The 21,533-nt window shown below is 37.6% G+C and overlaps 4 protein-coding genes across 4 annotated transcripts; 1 reads left to right on the top strand and 3 right to left on the bottom strand.

The window, feature by feature from the left end:
• Nucleotides 1-316: 316 nt before the first annotated feature.
• LOC113054334 (zinc finger HIT domain-containing protein 2-like) lies at nt 317-2,256 on the top strand. The gene is made up of 2 exons (XM_026219815.1): nt 317-516; nt 607-2,256. Exon 2 carries the CDS (start codon nt 652-654, stop codon nt 2,227-2,229), a length of 1,578 nt encoding a protein of 525 aa, XP_026075600.1. The 5' UTR covers nt 317-516; nt 607-651; the 3' UTR covers nt 2,230-2,256.
• A 122-nt stretch (nt 2,257-2,378) lies between these two features.
• LOC113054335 (delta(14)-sterol reductase-like) lies at nt 2,379-6,326 on the bottom strand. The gene is made up of 11 exons (XM_026219816.1): nt 6,205-6,326; nt 5,884-5,949; nt 5,585-5,781; nt 5,442-5,496; nt 4,226-4,420; nt 3,947-4,050; nt 3,649-3,768; nt 3,379-3,547; nt 3,222-3,302; nt 2,909-3,031; nt 2,379-2,729 (listed from the first exon to the last, which is right to left on the bottom strand). Exons 2-11 carry the CDS (start codon nt 5,942-5,944, stop codon nt 2,569-2,571), a joined length of 1,266 nt encoding a protein of 421 aa, XP_026075601.1. The 5' UTR covers nt 5,945-5,949; nt 6,205-6,326; the 3' UTR covers nt 2,379-2,568.
• A 192-nt stretch (nt 6,327-6,518) lies between these two features.
• Nucleotides 6,519-13,640, bottom strand: LOC113054332 (vacuolar protein sorting-associated protein 51 homolog). Its single transcript, XM_026219813.1, has 11 exons — nt 13,304-13,640; nt 12,981-13,110; nt 11,651-11,797; nt 11,281-11,500; nt 10,204-11,095; nt 8,608-8,823; nt 8,447-8,530; nt 8,223-8,357; nt 7,948-8,069; nt 7,397-7,484; nt 6,519-7,278 (listed from the first exon to the last, which is right to left on the bottom strand). The coding sequence occupies exons 1-11, from the start codon at nt 13,478-13,480 to the stop codon at nt 7,018-7,020; spliced, it is 2,472 nt and encodes an 823-aa protein (XP_026075598.1). The 5' UTR covers nt 13,481-13,640; the 3' UTR covers nt 6,519-7,017.
• Nucleotides 13,641-14,151: 511 nt separating this feature from the next.
• Nucleotides 14,152-20,480, bottom strand: LOC113054333 (putative FERM domain-containing protein FRMD8P1). Its single transcript, XM_026219814.1, has 10 exons — nt 20,320-20,480; nt 19,789-19,876; nt 19,522-19,689; nt 18,958-19,059; nt 18,813-18,871; nt 17,782-17,948; nt 17,163-17,384; nt 16,819-17,092; nt 16,087-16,309; nt 14,152-16,005 (listed from the first exon to the last, which is right to left on the bottom strand). The coding sequence occupies exons 2-10, from the start codon at nt 19,874-19,876 to the stop codon at nt 15,893-15,895; spliced, it is 1,416 nt and encodes a 471-aa protein (XP_026075599.1). The 5' UTR covers nt 20,320-20,480; the 3' UTR covers nt 14,152-15,892.
• Nucleotides 20,481-21,533: the final 1,053 nt, after the last annotated feature.

The following is a 21,533-nucleotide window of genomic DNA, read 5'->3' as shown; positions in this document are numbered from 1 at the left end:
TCATGATAGTTCTTGCTGTCACAGAGATTAGAAATGTACATATGTTGATTGACAACCTTTCAGAGAGTAAGAGGGGGCGGGACTTGAATCTAGTAGCCAAAACAGGGATTGAGACCGTATCTGTTGCACTCAATTAAATAAATACGTTCTTAGCAACAAAGCCTTTGTAAGTGAGACTTATTTGAATCTATCTATCTATCTATCTATCTATCTATCTATCTATCCATCTATCATGCGCAAATATTGCGTAGTCTTGACGCTTGAAGAGCAAGGGCACGAATACGTCATCATGTTGCGACGACCAACGTCATTCTAACGTGACGCGTCGGTATGAAAGCATATTAGAAAAGTGCGTGCTTCTTATTGACTTTATTTTTCTCAGTTGAATCCAATGGGGTCGCTGTGTCCATTTCTTTTACTGTCTATGGAAAACACAAGCTAATGAAAATATCAGTTAATTTTTATATTTTGTTACATGTGTGAAAATAAAGTCCGCGCACACAAACTCTTTTTCAGGTAAGAATTTATTTAAAATCTGCTATGCTTTTGTGAATATTTAGAATTGTATTAACATTAGACTGTATTAACTGTTTTTTTTAATTGCAGATCTGAAATTTTATACTAATTCAGTCCTCGGTATATTAGCTGCTCATGGATCCCGTTGTTAGACGTAAGATCCCTGCGTGTGTTCGTTCATTACTCACTGATAGTTCAGCAAAGGAGGAAGAATACTTAAGCGACTGGCCTGAAATAGATTCTGAATCAGTTACCACCAAAGATGGGATTGCACTTCCCATAAGAGGGACTAATGAACCTCTCCTGACACCTGCTAATGGAACAGAGGGTGGAACTACTGCATCATCAATCAAACCATGCGGGCTTTGCTTATCCAACCCCTCCTGTTACACTTGTCCAAGGTGTAACATCCCATATTGCGGCCTGGCTTGTTACAGGAGCCAGAATCACTCTTCATGCTCAGAGGAGTTTTACAAAGAGTCTGTGCTGCAGGAGCTGAAATCCCAAGGTGTCTCAGATGAGGAGGGGAAAAGCAAGATGCAGGAAATTCTGCTCCGGCTCAGACAGAGTGCAGAAAGCGAGGGAGGGATGGAGAATTTGTTAAGGAACTTGGGAGATGATGAAACTAGTGTGACCGAAAAAGACACTCATGCTTTGGAGCTGCTTTCTCAGTTAGCAGAGATTCAATCTAGTGGGGATGAAAAAAGTCACGAGGTGCAAGAAATACTAGCAGAACTCAGAGATATTGAAGTAGGGAGTGATGAAGAGGAAGCTGATTTAGCTGAAAAGTTTGCAGGCCTGGATATCGACTCTCTTTCAGAAGAAGAACTCTGGTCGTTGTTATCAGCCCAGGAAAAGGAAAAATTTGAGAGACTGGTGAATGAAGGTAGTATTGGTGGACTGGTTGTCCTGTGGAGCCCTTGGTGGGAACGGCATCAGAAAGATACTAAAGCACTAGTCGAGGAACTTGAGTCTGAGAATGATGAAGAAATGCATGATATGAATGTTGAAAAAGACAAAAAAGTTAGTAGCAATAAAGTGAAATCAGACAAATCACTGAGAAGTTCAATCCCTCCAATAAGTGCCAAAATTGCTCCTCTTCACACACTATCTTCAAACCCATCTCCTCTAGTGCAGTACAACCTGATCAACGCTCTTTATGGATACACCTTCTCGCTTTGTCTCTATAATGGAGAAATCTCAGAGATGTTGCATGAGTTCTGTAAGGCAGTGCTCTCCATTTCCGATGGTTTGGGTGCCGGACGGGTCTACAACTCTGTCTCTGAGGCTCTTGACGCAGGAATAAGAGCTGTATCTGCAGGAGGATACTTTGATCGTGAGGACCCTTTAGCTCCACTTCGAGCTGTGGAAGCGGTGGCTCATATTCTGACTGGAGAGAGCAGAGAGGACGCTGTTGGATATTCACTGTCAGCTTTGTCCCAGCTGCGCACAGCTTTGAGCAAAGCAAAGGCTTCTGTTCCAAAGGAAGATGAGCAGATGAGGCGGGCGTATTTCCAAGCTGGAAAGAAGTGTGAGTTTTTTCAGTCGTGGGTGAAAGAGAATCCCAAAGTTTTGAGGAGTCTGGCGGGATGTGTGTGGACGGACTATGAGAAAAGGGAGATGGAGAGGATGACGTTAGAGGGAGAGAAGAAATGTTTGGAAAAGAGATGGGAAAAAAGAGGTAAAGGTGGATTGATAGAAGAGATTGAGTGAGATTTTATTGTATATATTTGTAAATAAAAAGTAATAATTTAAAATAAAATAATTTGTATTACAAGCATCTGTGTCTATTTTTGAAATTTTAGCCTTTAAATGTTTTCAATGCTATATAGTCCACACTTGTAGATTGCACTGAACACCGATGATAATAATATGTTTTTAATAATACAATACAATATATTTTTCATATTTTAAAACATTTGAATGACTGGAATGCAATATTATGGTGCAAATAAAAACAATATATGCAGTATATTTTGTTGTGTCCAGTTCTCTGCACTGATGACGACATATCCATCAATCTGTTGGTCGTTCAGATCATGTCAGTTTGCATTAATAAATGTATGGGATTATTCTGTAGGGCACTCGTCTGCAGTATGTGTCCCAGGCCAGTCCGTATTTGGCTCTGCAGTGCTTCTCATCTCTGGCCTCTCGGTGGATGAGCAGAATGGTGAAATATATGACATAGAAATAAGGCAAAATATGTGACATTCCTAAAAAAAAATAAAAAAAATAATTATGGCCTTGTATGAGTTCTTGTTTTTATATTTAGAACATAAGAAATGGTTAATCAATATCACATGAATGAATAGTGCTACTGTGATAATTATGACATTATAAGTGAGACACAGTATTGTCAATATCATACAGTCAGTTAAATCAATTCACTTACCACAAGGTAGGGACCACGCCAGAGCCATGAGAAGGTCCCCCAGGTAATTTGGATGCCTGACAAACCCCCACCACCCTGATACCAACAGACGCTTTCCTGTTGCTGTGGCGATAGTTTCCAGGTCTAAGAGTGAAAAAGAAAAACGAGAAAGTTCACCATTTATGTTAACCTGGAGGCCATGATTTAATCTTCAGTAAGAAATTCTCCCTTTTCTTCACTTTAGATATTTACAATGTATACATTTTTCAAAAACAATGTCCACTGAATACAAACTCGAAGCAGGTAGCATATGAAAAGTAACGTGATTACTAACGTGCTACACTTTTATGTGTGGGGTCTCTTCTGAACTGATTTTTCTGAGAGTTGGACTTCCGGAAAATGTAATAGCCAATTCCTGCGAAGGATTAAAAAAAGAGGAGAGTTAGAAAACGGTAAACACTCAGACTGCTGCAAAACAGGCTGTAGATTACCATTTAGAAGAATGATCCCCGCTGCTCCGAGAGTACTAAGTGACTGTGGGTGCACAACCAGAAACATCGCCTGAAGACCATATGTGAAGGGAACCCAGGCCAGGTCACCAAATGCCAACATGAACCCAAATCCATCATGCACAATGTCCATAGTAGTAAGCACAGCCTCCTGCAGACACATGGAAAAGTATAATGTTGTGTGTGTTTGGCACTCCTTCTATATAAATATATGTATGTATATATTTTCAGACTAGACTAGATTTCTCATACTTCATTCCACAGAGCATCCGTCACATAAAGGAGCTGGAAGCCATTGACAAGCAGCATGGCAAGAGATGGAGAGCCTCTCAACTCTACTTCCTTCATTAACATCCCCAGGTTTATTACCACCTGGAAAAAAGAGAGAAAGCTGGTAAAAATAGTTCAGTGTTTCAAATAAAAACTGTTCTTGGAATCAGCCAATTAGAATGATTTCTGAAGGATCAGGTGACACTGAAGACCAACAATACCAGATACATTTATATGCATATATTTAGATGTGGATGTAAACATCTCTTGAGACTCTTACCCAGCCTATTAAACCAGGTCTTAGTTCACAGAAATATTTCAAGTCAAAGTCTCCAATGCGAGGGTTGAGCTCTCGACCCATGAAGAAGTCATACAGAGGATTTCCTACAAATGACAATGTCACTGCATTGACAAGTACATCAAAGAGACAGAAAGTAGAAGCATCTGGAAAATGTGACAGTTTAAAAAGGTCTGTATGAATGAGGAAATGTTACTCATAGACTAAAGATAATATCAGAAAATCACACTAATTTATAAATATCAGGACTAATAATCTCACCTGTGTTTCCTCCAAGTGATAAAGCATGTTGAGGTGCCCAGAAAGAGCGGATATACAGGTACATAGACAGCAGGTAGGACACGCCAATGGCACATACAGCCAGAGGCAAAATCAGCTCAAACAGATACCCAAGTGGCATTCCCAGCCAAAAACATACTAGCAACAGGACAGCAGTAATGCTCAGAGCATGGAAACCTAAGAAATAAAGTTGTAAAATTCTGGTCACAATCATATCTACAAATATAAACCCACAAATATATATATACAGTACACTACCTTTCAAAATGTTTAAAAGGGTTAGTGTCAGAAATAGAAAAAAGTTATTTTAAATTGTAATAATATTTCACAATATTACTGTTTTTACTGTATTTTTAAACAAAATGCAGCCTTAGTGAAAGTAAGAGACTTTCTTCAAAAACTAAAAAAAAACTTACAAGTCTCCACATTTTGAATGGTAGTGTGCATGTATTTTATCCTGGTAATTCAAGAGGATTCATATTTAAATATGAATATATATATATATATATATATATATATATATATATATATATATATACACACACACACACACACACACACACACACATATATATATATATATATATATATATATATATATATATATATATATATATATATATATATATATATATATATATATATATAGACCACAAAACCAGTTTTAAGTCGCTGGGGTATATTTTTATTTCCTACCATAAATATATAAAAACTAAATTTTTGATTAGTTATATGCATTGCTAAGAATTAATTTGAACAACTTCAAAAGGTGATTTTCTCAGTATTTCGATTTTTTTGCACCCTCAGTTTCCAGATTTTCAAATAGTTGTATCTCTGCCAAATATTGTCAGATCCTAATAATTATTTATTCAGCTTTCAGATGTTTAAATCTCAGTTTTGAAAAATTGACACTTAAGACACTTTTTTACTTAATCTTTACATTTTTCTTGAATAATGAAAGTGCTATAGCTTCAATGAACTGAAGCTTATAAGGGGAAACTATTGTTTACTGACAAATGGAATTTGAACTCTACTTTGTATGTAATAGGTGGTAAAACCAAGGACAAGAGGTGAAAGACTATCACATTTAATTTGAAGAAAAACTATCCTGTTTAATTTGTCAAACACACAAAGACAATAAAATGTATTATTAGCATTATTTGTATAACATTACAAATAGGCAGACATCGTATATTACCATTAATAGGATATTTCAGTCTGGATCCATCTCTGAGGACCAGTCCTTCAGAAACCTGTTAACAAATTAATAGTTACATTTTGACACTCTCTTAAATAGAAATTAATTTGTATTTCAAAGAAACAATTGATTCACTATCCCACCTTCCCTATGGGCAGTAGATAGAGAAAACTCTGCAGGGCGAGCCAACCTCCAATCAGAACCGCGGCCAAAGGGTCCCATAAGTGTGCAGCGGGGGTTAAAGGAGGAGGCCACTGCAGGACACTGGCTGCTGGAGACCGACACACACTCAGCAGGTACAGAACTGTCAGAGGCAGGAACACAGGGATGCAGGTGGCACCTGGACAGATGAGGGGGACAAATGAACTCTAGTTTGGCACCGTAGCTACATACCATTACACATACACAAACATATGCATACATGAAACAAATAGTAGCTCACCAAGAGCACCTCCAAATTCCCTTTCATCTGAATTCCTTGCTTTTTTCTTGTTAGGCTTCATTTTACCTATTTGGGAAAAAAATGAGCACTTAGCATGGTTGACAAAATATGTTTTTAGTATACAAGAATAGTCTATCATTTAAATTAGTCTATCATACGTCTGCTAAAAGAATACATGTAAATTACAATGCATTTGTTAATTACAGTAGCTGTGTATGATAGGCGTTTGTAACGTTATGATTTTTTTCAGACTTCATCTAATCAACCAAATAACACTTTAGTAACATATTAATGTATACATATAGGGTATTTTTCTCTTACCTCTGTTTCCCACAAACCTACTGTTACATTGTATGGAAACCGCTCATTATCACTGATAATGCCTGAGAGAAGGTGACGCCTGCACTCAGAACACGCTGTTAGCCTTTACTGCATCTGACCAATCAGCGCGTACTACTGCAATCACAAGAGTGGGGAGAGACAACCAGTGAACCAATCAGAATCACAGACGAGCGCCTGAAACCCCGCCCCTAATGTTTTACTGACCAATGGCAAAGGCGTCTGTTCTGGCTTCATATTACAATGCATTCAGAGGCAAGGTTGCATTTTTTTCTTCCCAAGAAACTTGACCGCAGTTTTTTTTGTACATTACGTTTATTAAATACATACTATCCAGTTGTGCAGATTGAACAGTCTTCACAGTCAACGAATACAGAAATAAACCATAAAAGACACATACCAAACATGCTGATTTGTTTTGATAAACAGATCATCTTTAAATATACAGTGATTAGAGTTATGAAATAAATAGGTTATCGTTTCAGTTCATAGTTTGTTGTGTTCATTTTAGGACTTTGACAAGAGAAAGCAATATTTCAGCTTTTAGCACCCAACATCAACACAATCCTAGCCTTTAATCAAATGAAGGTTTTAATTTTTTTATTTTATTTCAATCCATCTTTAACAGGTTTAAATCAGAAGTCTCCAGCTTTATATTAATTTGCCAACTGAAATTGATACTCCATCAGTTACATGGAATATAACTGCAAATATAAGCACTAGTATTATCCACAAGTTGAGTTCAGTTTCAGTTATGTGCAAACTTGTTTGCCTATTCAAGTAAAACCACCGACGCTAACCCCTTTCACAGATGACCTCAGTGACACTTTGCTCCATTGGAGACGGGTCCAGGCAACGATGGGCAGCACTACCCACAATCTCATCCAAAAGGAAGTGCACTAGGTTTTCATCAGACACAAACCGCCACAGGTACATCTGCAAATAGTGGCAGTCCACCTGGATTTGCTGCAGTCCATATCTGCCAAACGTACGGAGACGAACACATTCAAGGAATGTCTTCAGACTTATCTTAATGATGCCAGTAAGCACAGAAACCTAGGATAAGACAGAAAACTGGTCATACAGTCTGAAAAAACATAAATATTAAAATCTGAATCAGTCAGTTAGTTTAATGACAGTAACAAGAGTTAGCTAACAACGTTTTGTTTTCTACCTTGTTGAACTCCACAGGGCTAAAGATATCGATCCTCTCAGAAAATAGCTTGTGAATGTTACTGAGCAAGTTTGTGTCCATTGGTGCACTGGAACAAAAACATATAAACAATTATAAACTGTATCCTCTGCGTTAATATGTATATTCCATTATACCTTTACAGAACCCAGAAATGTGATCAGCTAAAGAAGGAAAACATGACTTTATTATAGTAATAATAATGATAATAACAAATAATACTCAAAATGTTATTTTTGTATTAAATCAATAAAGAAATATATTATTGCAACAATAAACTTAAAATATTTAATAATAATATATTCACATAATATGAATATTATTTATTAATAAAATGTTTTCAACATTAAAACTATATTTTATATATCATATTTAGACTGAAAAATGCAGGGAGTCCCTAAAACTAACAACAGATTTATAAACAATTCTGATTAAAAATTTGGGGAAAATGGTTGGCGCAGGTCACATTTTCCAATGCACGACAGAAGAAATTCTCATTTAAAGTCAGCAAAATTTATGAAGTGATTGTGCACCTTGGAGTATAGCTTGGTGCGTAGCGGATCTGCTGTCTTGAGCTGCTGTACACAGAGAAGGTGCGTTTGCTGGAGTCACTGCTGTGGGCTTTCCTTACTCCTTCCTCATAAAGCAGTCCCACCTAGTTAACACATAAGGAGGCAAAAACATTACAACTGCCTTATACAAATGGTTAAGAATTGATATGCATCTTTTTTGCATGGTTTCAAGTTGTAGGTTACATATCTTGAATCTTTTTTGTATATGAAACATGAAGAAATGTTCACTCCATCACCTGTACATCAATAGAGGTGGTATCTTCCACTACCCTCTTCATTACAGCTCGGACATTTCTAGGTTCAATGGTGTTCACCCAGTCTCTTGTTTCCACGCTCTTCCTCAACATCTGACTGATGATTAATCCCTGAACCTGGATCCAAACAAAACCTGATTAGCAAAATGTTGTCCAACAGCAATCATATCCCAGAATACAAGAGCTGAATCTTTTCTCTTAGTTACCTTCACATAGTGGTTCAATAATTTCTGAGCAGCTTCTCTGGCCTCTGCACAAAGCGCTGTAACTGGAGTGACTGGAGTGTGGTGCTGTTTAGAGAGGAAAGGTCAGTATGAATAATGTATTTAGAGTTTGTTTTTGAACAAATATAATGGATATGGAATACCTGTACAAGAAACTGTTCATCTGTGAGTGTGAGGATGTAGGAGATGGTGGAGGTCTCATAGTCCAGACAGAGACGAGAGAGCAACAGAAGCAGAGCAGGAGGGGTGGATCCTCCTCTGTCACCCGTGCTCTCACAGTACTGACGAGAAGACTGGCAAATGAACTTGATAAAGCTCACCACCAGACCCTCACGCACACCTTGACTGCAAAACTCACCCTGAGAGAAAAATATGAGACAGGGATTAGAAAAACGAGAAAATGTGGGAACATTTTTGGTCATTTTAGCCTGAATTTTTTTCTGGTTTGAATTTTAAATATATTTATTTGTTTCCCATTTCTTTACAGTCTTTGATAATGTCAATCACCTTTATTTATATAGTGCTTTAAACAAAATACATTGCGCCAAAGCACTGAACAACATTCATTTGGAAAACAGTGTCTCAATAATGCAAAATGATAGTTAAAGGCAGTTCATCATTGAATTCAGTTATGTCATCTCTGTTCAGTTGAAATAGTGTCTGTTTTAATTTGCAATCAAGTCAATGATATCGCTGTAGATGAAGTGTGTTAGTATATATCCAAATGTAAAACACAATGGTAGTTAAGTCTGAAAATACTTTAGGTAATACACCACGCTCTCTCTCTATAAATGTCTTATATTTTCTTTATTGCACCCACCAGATGGCACCAACTTGCCTTCCATGCTTTGGACTTTTAAATACCTTTATTCCATTTTTTACTTAAAGGTGCTGTAGGGAACTTTTGTAAAAAATTTTTTTTAACATATTTATTAAACCTGTCATTATGTCCTGACAGTAGAATATGAGACAGATAATCTGTGAAAAAAAAAATCAAGCTCCTCTGGCTCCTCCCAGTGGTCCTATTGCCATTTGCAGAAACTCCATCGCTCCCGGTAAAAAACAACCAATCAGAGCTGCGGTCCGTAACTTTGTTTGTGTTCAAAATGTAGAAAAATGAACATAATAAGCGAGTCACCATGAATCCATTTTCCAAACCGTGTTTTTAGCTTGTCCTGAATCACTAGGGTGCACCTATAATAAGTGTTTATACTCAGACTATTTTAGATTGCTTCGGGGATACCGCGGCGGAGTAAATCAGTACCTTTGTGATTCTTCATAGACTTAAACAGATAGAAGTAGATCCGGCTACGATGTTCTTCCGCAAGATGCAAGCAGCTCTGTTTATTAACCGCTGGAGCATCAAAAGTTACCTACCGCAGCTTTAAACACTGCATTAATTAAAAATGTTGTTCTAATTTTGAAATTATTTTAATTCAATTAAAAAAAAATATTTTCAAATAAATGGTCCATAATTTATAGATGAAAATTCTCTAGTTTCATGAAATACCCCTAAATACAAAAATACTAAGTATTAAAAAAAATATATGATTGAAACAAAATATAACACATGCATTTCACTGACAAAAAAAAGTGCCAATTATTGTCTTTGGTCTGTTTTAACTGCTGAGAATCACAAGTGTGACTCCTAAGTGAGGAATACCAGGGTTACTGTAAATAAATTGTCCTATACTTGGTACTTATATATAAAACTTACATTTATAGACTTTATTCTGTACCTTGAAATAAGGCTTGTTGGAGAATGTGATGTCCTTTGCTGTGAAGAGATGCACTGACGCTAATACAGACTTTAGCTGATTCAGAATAAAGTTTGATAAGGACGCAAGCAGTTCTGGCAGACTAGGTGTGTCATCTTTACTTGAAGCCCCGCCTCCTGATGCACTGGCCCCTCCCACTGCTAGACGAGGTGCAGCCAAAGCCTGTCTTACATCAGTAAGGCTGTCATGGTAGAAGGTTTGTAGGGCGGACAGGTACTGTTTGATTCTCTCTCTTGCTGCCCGCACCACAATCTCAGTTCCGTGGCTAGGCACTGCCGACCCCGGAAGTAGTTTGGATATGGCCTGTAATCTGCGATGAAAGCGATCCAGGGCTCTCACTAGCAGAGAGTTATCACTCACTCCCTTCTCTTCCTGTATCCTCCTCTCCACTAGAGAGAAGTATCTAGCAGCCAGGGTGTCCACAAACACATGCAGCTTGCCATTAGCCATCTCTGGGATGTTCTTTGAAGCGAACTCGCCTTCCTGTGGACGGTTGATGAACAATTCTTGATAGGAGGCAATGACTAAACAGAGGCTGCTGACAAACTCATTACACCCGCGATCTATGAACTCAAGGATGTCTGTTCCGGCAGTAGGAGAGAGGAACGGATTATTCACAGAGGAACTAGAAGGAGATACGGGATTTGATCCAGGGCTTGTTTTTTGGACCGAGCCTCTACCAGTATCAGAGACCGCAGAGTCTTTAAGCTCCGCCTCCAGTCCCTGGAGATCCACCTCCAACCTAGACTGGGCATGGCTGAGGAATTTGTCACAGAGCTCCTCCGCTGGTTCGTCTAACTGCAGAAGAAGCTCAACACATTCAGAAAGGTCTTTAGCACTTGAACCCCCATCCCTGCAAGCAAATATGAATTAATAAAGAACGTTAGATTCGATTTTATGGGGCGCGTTTTGAATTTATGGACTCACATCAATTATTTAATTAGCAGTTAAACTAAATATAAAATCAAATGTTTAGATTAGATTTAGATTCGATGTAAAGTAATAGAAATATCCCATGACATCCGAGAAAGCACGGACCTGAATTTCTGCCGCAGCTGTTGAGCGAGCTGCTCCATAATGACATGGCAGTCATCTTGGATGCCCCTGAAAGAGGGCATGTGACTATACTGCTGCAGTACACAGCGTGCCCTCCGGTGGGCGCTCACTGCCTGGGCATAGGCCTGCAGCTCCAGACACTTATTGAGTCTTGCTGGCAGCTCAAACAGGAACTGGAGCTTACGGAGGAGAGTGTGAACACCTACACAGAAGAAGAAAAATGCATTGCTTATGTATAAGCAGACATGTGGTTTGAAGTCACAATGATTGTTATATTACCAACTCAAGCCTGTAAGATGAATTAGTAATTTATTAATACTGTGATCCATTTATATCACACTGACATTCATACCTGATAGCTTAGTGATCTGTGCATGCTGGTCCTGCAACGTCCCACTAATGCGGGCACTAAACTCTGTGATGGCAGTCATGTTCGCAGACAAACAGTCCATTTCATCTTCCATCTTCTTGAAATCGTTCTTCATTTTTCTGATAGTGTCTGTGCAGAGACAAATGAACTTTGAATATAATCAGAGAAGGGTTATGAAACCTGCACGATGTAAAGCTGTGACCTGATTTTGCCCATTGGGAATTGATTTGATTTTTCATTGTGTGTTTGCTAACTGCTGAAATCTCATGTGAGCAACGGAAAACTATTATAAAGAAAACAATTAATGATTTAGCACGTTCATATTCCTGGCTCATCTGCTTGCCTGTAGGTGCATACTAAATTTGAACTTTTAATATTGCCTTCTTAGTTTATTAGGACACATTAAAGGGATACTCCACCACAAAATTGAGCTTTGTTTGTCTTTGGAACACAATTTAAAATATTTGGGATGAAAACCGGGAGGCATGAGACTGTCCCATAGATTCCAGGTAAGTTATCTTTGTCAGCCGTGCCACAAGGATGCAATGTTTCTATGTATTTGTGCTTTGATTAGAAAGAAAACAGCACATCCTTGTGGCCTGGATAACACATAGGCAGTTTGAGTGATGTGGGGAGACAGAGAGGAGACTGCTGACAAAGGAATTGTTTAGTAAAAAAAGTATTTTTCTTTTATTCATGTACAAAAAGTGTTTTCGTCGCTTCATAATGTTATGGTTGAACTACTGAAGGCAGATGAACTATTCTGACTATGCTTTTCATACTTTTCTGGACCTTGACAATGTAATTTACTTGGGAGTCTCCCTGAGCCTCCCAGTTTTCATCCAAAATATCTAAAATTTTGTTCCGAATTACGAACAAAGCTTTGACAGGTTTGGAACAACATGGGGGTAAGTGATTAATCACAAAATTTTCTTTTTGAGATGTAATATCCCTTTAAACATTTTGCACGTTAAGCGTTTTAGAATGTCCTGATGCTTTAGTGTTTGAAATACTGCAGCTGCTGCTGTACATGGATTGCAAGTTGACAGGCCTGTGGTGAAATTCAGTGGGGATCTCCCCCAACAGTTACTTTACTGAAACCTATGAATCTTCCCGACCTCCTGCTGCGACTTTTCACTTCATTAGAGAAGAGATGTCATTGTAAGAGGGAGATGAAGTTAATGGTTTGATTAAAGCTTGTGAATTTAAAATTATATGCACAGATAAACCATTTATCTGCAATATTCCACAAAAATAAGAAGAGTCATTTATGAGTGCATGGTGACTTCAATAGTAAAATCTATTCACTAACCTGTGGCTGAGATGAACTTATTGTAGTTTTCATAAACCAGGGTTTGCATGTCACTGTCCAGAGATCTGATCTGTTTCACCATGCAGCTCTCGTGATCCATCAGCTCACCCAGAGAACACTCCTTCCTCAGCTGAAACACAAACCACCTTTTAGCATTCTAGCATAAAAACACAGTCAAACACGGGTATGTGTGGGGGATAATTTGAGGAATAAAATGCATGATAACATACTGCTAATAGCATATTCTTTGTCACACGCCTAACAAATGTGTAACTTACCCCTATATAAACAATAAACACTTACTATTCGTCACACTACGTTACCTTATTTAAATAAACATCTGGGTCGAAATGCAGTCCGTTGATATCACACGGATCCAGAGACTCGGCTTGATCTGCGACTTTTCCTTCCTCATTCAGGCCGTAATAGAGCTTCAGCATATTATGAACCCGTCGCTGCCCCTTCGGGTCCGAATCCGGTGGGGTTGTATCTGAACTCATTTCCTCTAAAGTTCAACTATAGCCTAATGTCAGAGCGAGAAGGACTTTACTTCATGAATGAATGACAGATGTCAACAAAACTGTCGCAAGAGCCAACTCAGTTTGTTGTTGGGACTGCACTGCTGCTCTGATCCAAAATGGCGCTACTGTAGACTGTATTTCAAAATAAGAGTCGGGCACGAATTATACTGTACGTATTTAATGATAAAATACTATTTTATATAATAACAACAAACATGTAAATAATTTAACTTGGGACAAAATAGCTATTGTGGACAGAATAAAATAAAATAAACGTTAAATGTTTAAAACAACAACAACAACTGCACGCTTGTTACTACTTCCACACATGAAAATATAGACAATATTTAGTTTGTTACATTTATTTCGTGCCTTCTTTTTCTTCTCATGATGTAATTCTGTTAAACACATCAAAGACCTTATTGCAAGCATAGTTCGTTTAAATAAATCATCAATAAAAAATCCATTATACAGAAAATGATTTACTGATAGGTATGCCAGAAGTTAGTACAAAGCGGGATTAAAAATGCATATAAATGGTTTCAGTTAATTTATACAGTCACACAATTTTGGTAGTGAAATTTGTGTATAAAACCTCACAAACAACAGACAGTGGAGATATAATTTCAAGGGACATATGACAGCAAAACTATAGCAACAGATTTAATGTGAATGTAAAAAAGGCACTTTAAATTAGTATTGACAGATTCAATATTTCGATACAAAGATGTGACTATCTACAGCACAGTTAGTAGGTACACATGTGGTTGACAGATGTTCAGACTGAAATATATATATATTGGATTAGCTTTAGAATTAAAAAAAAAAAGTTATAGAAGACAACAGTACAGAAAATCTGGAAACATGCATTTTAGGATTAACATCTTGACGATGAGTGTTTTGCATAAAAAGAAATGCAGTGGGTGTAATGATCGATTTGCAACATTAAATGTGACAGAGAAAGCAGATATAGAAACATTCACAGAAACATGCACACCATAAAATCAATTTAAGACTACAGATGTAATGCATTGATAAATACAGAAGTGTGTTTGGTAACCTGTAGGGCTTGACATTAAGATTTGATAGGTACTTGAATGTTTAAGAACAATTAAATCACTTGCTTAAAAACAAATTCATTCATTTAGTAATTCTTCTAAATTCAGACAATCAGTAAAAGTCTCAAATTGTTTGTAATGATGCCACAGGGACATAACTGGACATTAAGCATCAGAGGTTATGATCAAATAAACAAAAACAGCTGACAATTAGCATAATGCTGGCTGTTACCAAATTGAACAACTTCCTTTGAATTTTTTTGTAATGGTCTTAGACGAAAAAATAATGTAGGCCTCCGTGCTGCTACAACTATTGTTAAAAAAAAAAAAAAAAAATCATATGCATTTTATATAGCTATGTACATTCCATCTCTAAAAGGCTGGATATACCGTACAATGCTTAGGGTTTCATACGTTCACTAGATAGAAATAGAAACAGCAGACACATCATCACCAACTGATCCCCAAGCACCTTTGATGTATTAAAGTTCTCTCTGCTTTACAAATGCAGATTATGATCACATATGACCTGGATTGTTTTCAGCAGTGCATTCCATGCACACAATCAGAAAGACATGATTCTCCAGAGCAACAAGGTAGTGGGACCACTACTATAATTAACAGCACTCATGTGTAGAGTCATGATTTATGTTTGGTCTCAACAGAACAAAAAAAAATTAAATTAATTTGAACAACCATCTTGTTATAAAGCAGAAGTCGCTATATGCAAATGAGCCCTGTACTAAACAGAGCACTAAAACAATGCACACATTCAGTACACAAGTAGAATGTCATAATCTCAGTCTATGCTGTCTTTGCAATGCTTTTCCACAGACTGCAGCCCTGGTTTTGTGTATAGGAGCAGTTGTCCTATGCTAGAGGCATTGACTGTTTGCTTTGGTGCAGCAGGTCTAGTTTGAGCAGTATTAGTGGCATGGATTACATTGTTGTACTACTGTACTCTTGATTTACAGCCACTGGGATGTAGTTTGGTTTGATGGTTGCATAGTAGAATCTACATTCAGAAGAGTGACCTAAACAGAGCTTTCGGATCGTGTCTCATAGTCCTGCTTTTGCACCAAAATATATTTGTTACCATAGTTTAACAGAACAGCATTATTGAAGCAAATTTCACATTCATTTAACGGCCAAAATAGAAAGCTTAGACCTATGACATAATGCACAAATTATCTATAAATACTGGCTTAGCTCTTCAGTCTGTGATCTTGGTCCGATCTGTCCATTCAGATGGTTTTGCAGTCTCTCTGAGGATCTAAATAAACAGATGTTGTTTTGGTCACCAGGCAGAAGAGGGCGGTGTTGAAGCCGGGGGTCACCCTTGCTCCAAACTTTCAGTCACCTGAACAGCCGAGTAAGTGGGAGGCTGGGCCTGTCGCGTGAAGAAAGAAGCAGCTCTTTTGGGCTTCAGACGTTTAATCTCTTTGCCTGAAACAATGTTATTAAATAATAATTAAACAACTGAATACCAAGTGCATCCATCGCACCAATGCAATTTTAGTCTCTTACCATCATCAACATAGCTGATGGTGTTGAGTGAATGGACTCGGCTACAGACTACGCTGTTCTGTCTGCGCAGTTTCCCCTGCCGTCGCTCTCTGGTTTTCTCATTGGTTTCCCGACCCGAAGGTTCTTGAGAAGGTGTGACTTCACCGTCAGTACCTGCTGCTGCGGACTCGCCAACAGAGCGCAACTCCACGCAAAACTCAATAAGACCACTCATTAGCTCGGCCTAGAGGACAAAAAGTGTACTGTTAGGAATATGTAATGTAATTTGTTTATTCCTGTGATGGCAAAGCTGAATCAGCTTCATGACTCCATTCTTTAGTTTCACATGATCTTTCAGAAATTATTTTAATATGTTAATTTGCTCCTCAAGAAACATTTCTTATTACTAAGCATTTCTCAAGAAAAATATCTTAAGTTGAAAACAGTTGTTCAGCTTAATATTTTTTGTTGAAACTGTGATACATTTTTTTTTAGCATTCCTTGATAAATAAAAAGATGAACAGCATTTATTTGAAACTTTGTTACATTATAAATATTTTTAGGTCACTTTTGACAAATTTAATGTATCCTTAAATCAAAATATTAATTTTATTTAAATACATTTATGAAAATTTTTAATTTGATAAATATTTATCATTTTATTTCATTAGAATATTTTTTGGCTATAATACATTTTAAATATATGCTTGCTTCCACTGTCAGACATAACAACATAAGTCATTGTGTGCTCACCTGTTTTGAATAAATCTTTAATAATTTATTAACAGGCATGCCAGCCTCCTCTCCATCAAACTCCAGCCAGAGGATATGCGAGTCTCCCTCTGTCTCAGGGTAGCTGTGATCCCAGGAAAGCTCACTAAACTTAAGACCCAGAAGGACATGCTTCTCTTTCACATCCATAACATATACTCCTTCCAGACTGATGCCTACACTCACAGCCTTACGGCCACCTCTGTGAAGGAGGCCCTGTGCTGGCTTGTCTATCTCACCCATGAAGAAAGCACATCTGCAAAAATACACACATGTAAGACCCAGATACTTCATATTTAAACAACCGTCCACTTCAGTAATCGTACCCATAGTAAGGCAGAGTGTGGCAGCTCCTGAGGTACTGGTGCAGCAGAGCGATGGGCTCCTGATGGGAGCCAGTGGCAGCAGAGGAGCAGACTGAACGATACTCCTTTATAAGATTTTGCTCCATCTCTGCATTCCTCCCTCCTCTCCCCCTCAGTGTGGACAGAAAACCTCCTCCTCCTAATGCAGCGTGGGCCGGGAGGAATGAGGACAGCTTCTTCTCTCTGGAATAATATTACAGGTAGAAACTGAAATTAATTTACAGCAAATTAGCCAATAACAAATTACATTGTAAAAGTCAACTAATTAGTTCTAGGACAGGATTTCTAAACTGGGAGGCTGATGAAAAGCTAATAATTAGATTTTTAAGGTTTTGTTCCACTTTGTAAGTTGCTTTAAATAAAAGCATCTAGTAAATGCAATTAAAGCAGATAACCCTGAACCAAACCCTAATTCTAAATGTTGTTAAATAACATTACTCTGAACTTATTTGTGTCAATCCCTCAAAATAAAGTGTAACCAAACATTGAAAATAATAATAAAAAAATTGACAAAAAGGGAAGTGAAATCTTAACTTTATATTAACCATTTGATCACTGATGTAGGAGCAGAGAAGGTCACCTGATTGCCGCTGTTAGGGCCTGGTCATCAAGCCCAGTCCCCAGCTCAATGGCACAGGACAAAGCTCCCAATATCAGCCAGTGTTCAGGGTCACAGGGGTAACGACCCTCCAAGATGTTCACCTTGGCCTCGTCATATAGTAGCCTCAACACTCCTTCATCTTCAATCTGACATTACAAAATAAAGATGTTACACCACATAAATTCACATCACAGAATCACAAAAGGAAATTTAAAATGAATCAATTTAATATATCATGATAATATAAATTGGATGATATCCAAGATATCTTAGCCTACATGTTTCTTCAAGTCAAAATTCTTGAAAACCAGTCTCATAGGGTAATGGCAGTTTATAGTAAAGCCTGGTGCACACTTTACCCCTGAGGTAAACGTCAGGAATTGTAAAAGCTTTTGCTTGTCTACATGACTGATGTGTAACAAATCTCTTTGGGATGTTTTATGTAATGATCATTCTGAAGAATAAGCAGTCAATGACCTCCACTGGCCAGCCTAATAACTCCAGACACAAATCCTCACTCATTAAAGATGATGTATATATAAGATGTACAGTACAGTTTTGCACAGTCTGACATGCACGGCATTTGACAGTGTACATGTGCCTTGGCTTTTGTGCAAGATCTCTCTGGGGTCATATTGCATAATTTGACAAGCAAACCTCTTAGTAGACAAAGAAAAAACGCAAAGTGTGCACTGGGCTTAAAGGGATAGATCACCTAAATGTTTCTTCTTATGCTCATCCTCATGTTGTTGCAAACCTGTATGACTTACTTTAATAAAAAAAAGATATTTTCCTTCCATATAATGAAGGTCACGATACTGGACCCTATTAACTTTAATTATATGTAAAAAAGACACTGAAAAATTATTTAAAATATCTTCTGTTGTTGTGCAGTTGACTGTGTTGGACCCCGCTGACTTCAAAAAAGATATGAAGTCATACAGAAATTTGGAAATACATGAAGGTGAGTAAATAAGAGGATATTCATCCAAAAAAAAATCTTTCAATACCTGAAGTTCTTTTGACTTGGAATAAAAAACATTTCTTTTGAACACAAGACTTGGCTCATCTGAAAAATACAAAATGTTTTGTTATTGATAAACACCTAAACTTTCAAGTGAAGGGAAATGTACAAAACTAAACACACAAGCATACCTTGAGAAATGTCTTCGGCGGGGGCCTCAGTAAAGCGGTACAACAGGTCCTGCCACTGACGACACAGCTTGTAGGGCAAATGTTTCGGCTTCAACTGCAGGTCTGTTCAAACATATCACAACAAAATGAGGCTAAAGGTTGGAAACAATAAGGACTCCATAAAAAAATATAATGATAAAACGTTAAGGTGGATTTCCTCTGTTAATCAATAAGACTGTATGCCCAATTTTTCCTTGAAGCTATTACAGAGTTGGCAAGTATATGATGCCTAATGTTTAAAAAAATCTGTACTGATTATAAAAGCCATGTAGTGCATTCCAGAAAGTAATAAGTAAAAAGCTGCCCTTGTTTAAAAACACATCAAATAATCCACAAATTCCAGTGGGTGGCATTGACGCCCTGAGGATTTCCTGATGTACCCTCCCAACACTTCACTTGCAAATCAGCCACAGAGATTGTAAATGCCAACATTGTGCTTACCCTTCTTCATAACCTAATTACAAAAAGATCATAAATTCTGCACCAGTCTGACATCTGACCAGAGCACAAAAGAGCAAACATTACCAAGCAGAGGAGAGCAGAACCAGAAAGCGAACACATCGACGGCAGAGTTGGGAATGTTGAGGGCTTCTCGGACATTGCGGCCGAGCTCCTGCGCATTCATACAGCCGAGACCCTCCAAAGTCAAGTGCACTGCACTGTCGCTCGCCAAGTACACCAACAAATCCTGAGCTGGAGAAACACAAGAGGGACGAATGATCATTTGAGGTCAATGATCAGAGCACGACCTCATCATCAGACATCAGATCCAGAGAGGAACAGAGAACTGACCTCTGGTGACTGAGGAAGCCACACTTCCTCGCTGGGAATGAGAGTGCTCTGATGACTCAGGGGGGAAGTCGCCATCATCTCCCTCCATCTAATCCAAAAACAAACACAAGCACTGAGTGGGAAACACAAAGCATTTGTATTTAAGAGACTTCTGTAATTGTTATTGGTATATTCCGTACAAACTTAAAAAAAAATAAAAAAAACAGAAGAAAAACTCATCATTTGGACAGCAGTTTTCAAAGCAAAATTATCCGTCATAAACAAACAAGTTTGAATAAACACTGAAGGCTAACGCAGCAACTTTTAAGTTCCTGAAGTATTGTATGTTTTATAGTTTGCTTTCGCTATTTGTACTCTAAACATCACCTGGTTTACTATACTTCATTAAAATACGGTAATATTATCAAAAAAAGTAGTGAATTAAAAGGAAAAAGAGAAATACAGCTGACGTCCCTATTCTGACTGGCTAACGTTAGCTAACTTTGCTACACCAGTAACTGGCTGGACATCAAACTACATACAGCAACATACCGAGACACTGTCCGTCGTTTCAGAAGCTTCTTTCTTGATCAAAACAGACTGAAAACATCAATATTTGGTGGGATTACGTTACATAAAAAGCTGAGAGTATGACGGCAGCGGCAGCGCAGCTGGATAATGTTCTTAAAACAGCGCCCACCAGTGTACTTGGTGAAATCAGCAACAACCTGGAAGAAGCCTCGTGACTGTTGAAGCGTCGTACTGGAGCTCGCCAAAAGAGGGCGCACTACAGCCCGGAATGCGGTTTTTGCAGTTGAGACTAGATGTAGTACATTTATCCTCAAAATCACATAAATGAACTTAAATGCTTTATAGTATCGATATATTTGTTTTTAATAAATATAAAAAATGTAAAACAAATAAAAATGAAAAACAAAAAATGATTTAAACCTACAAACTTTGTATAAAAATATTTAAATTATATTCTAAATTACGAGGCGGTAACTGGTCTAATGACTTATATTAAATAAAATAACCATTTTATCTCCGCGATAAGGGTTAAACATATGAATTCAGAATTATGCGGCACATTTGGTCTCTGTTGTATCATAAATGAAATGGGCTTCAAACTAGAAGACTCTCTTCTCTTCTCTTCTCTAGGTTTTAATTGTTTCTGTGCGACGCCAACGCCAAGTCTGTCCTGTGGTCCACGTGATTCATTCTCATCATTGATATGAGTTAATGGCATCTGCTGCTGCTTCGGGTTGCATAAACTAAATAATAAAGATGTTTTTTAAGTTATTTGAATAGTCACTGCACATAGCCTAGTTGCATTTTGAATGTTAAATCATTCATTGTTATTCCATTTCAATACAATGTTTTTTTTGTTGTTGTTGTTGCTTTTTTACTATGGTGTTTTGGGGAAAATGTTAAGTCTATTATCTATTATTGTTTTGTTTATGGACACTATACTACTACATAAAGAAAGAGCATATTTTTTATTGTACCAGCAGTTTTACATTGATCTGCTCATGTGAATTCAGTCACTAATCATACATTTTGTGGACAGTGATCTATAATATGTGTTCCAGGAGAACATTTTCACCCTCCTAAAATCCTAAACTTAAGGCCTATCCTACCTCAACATAGATAATTAACATTTTTATTGGAAGAACAAACAAAATTGTAAAACATGAACAGATCAGGATAGTGTTTTATTTAACAGTGATATAAAGATTAACACGATTGTTCATGTCAATAATACT

This window comes from Carassius auratus, chromosome 35 (assembly GCF_003368295.1).
Source record: "Carassius auratus strain Wakin chromosome 35, ASM336829v1, whole genome shotgun sequence".
NCBI classification, from domain to species: domain Eukaryota; kingdom Metazoa; phylum Chordata; class Actinopteri; order Cypriniformes; family Cyprinidae; genus Carassius; species Carassius auratus.
Note: the sequence above shows the minus strand (reverse complement) of the source record. Positions and strands in the feature narration are given on the sequence as shown.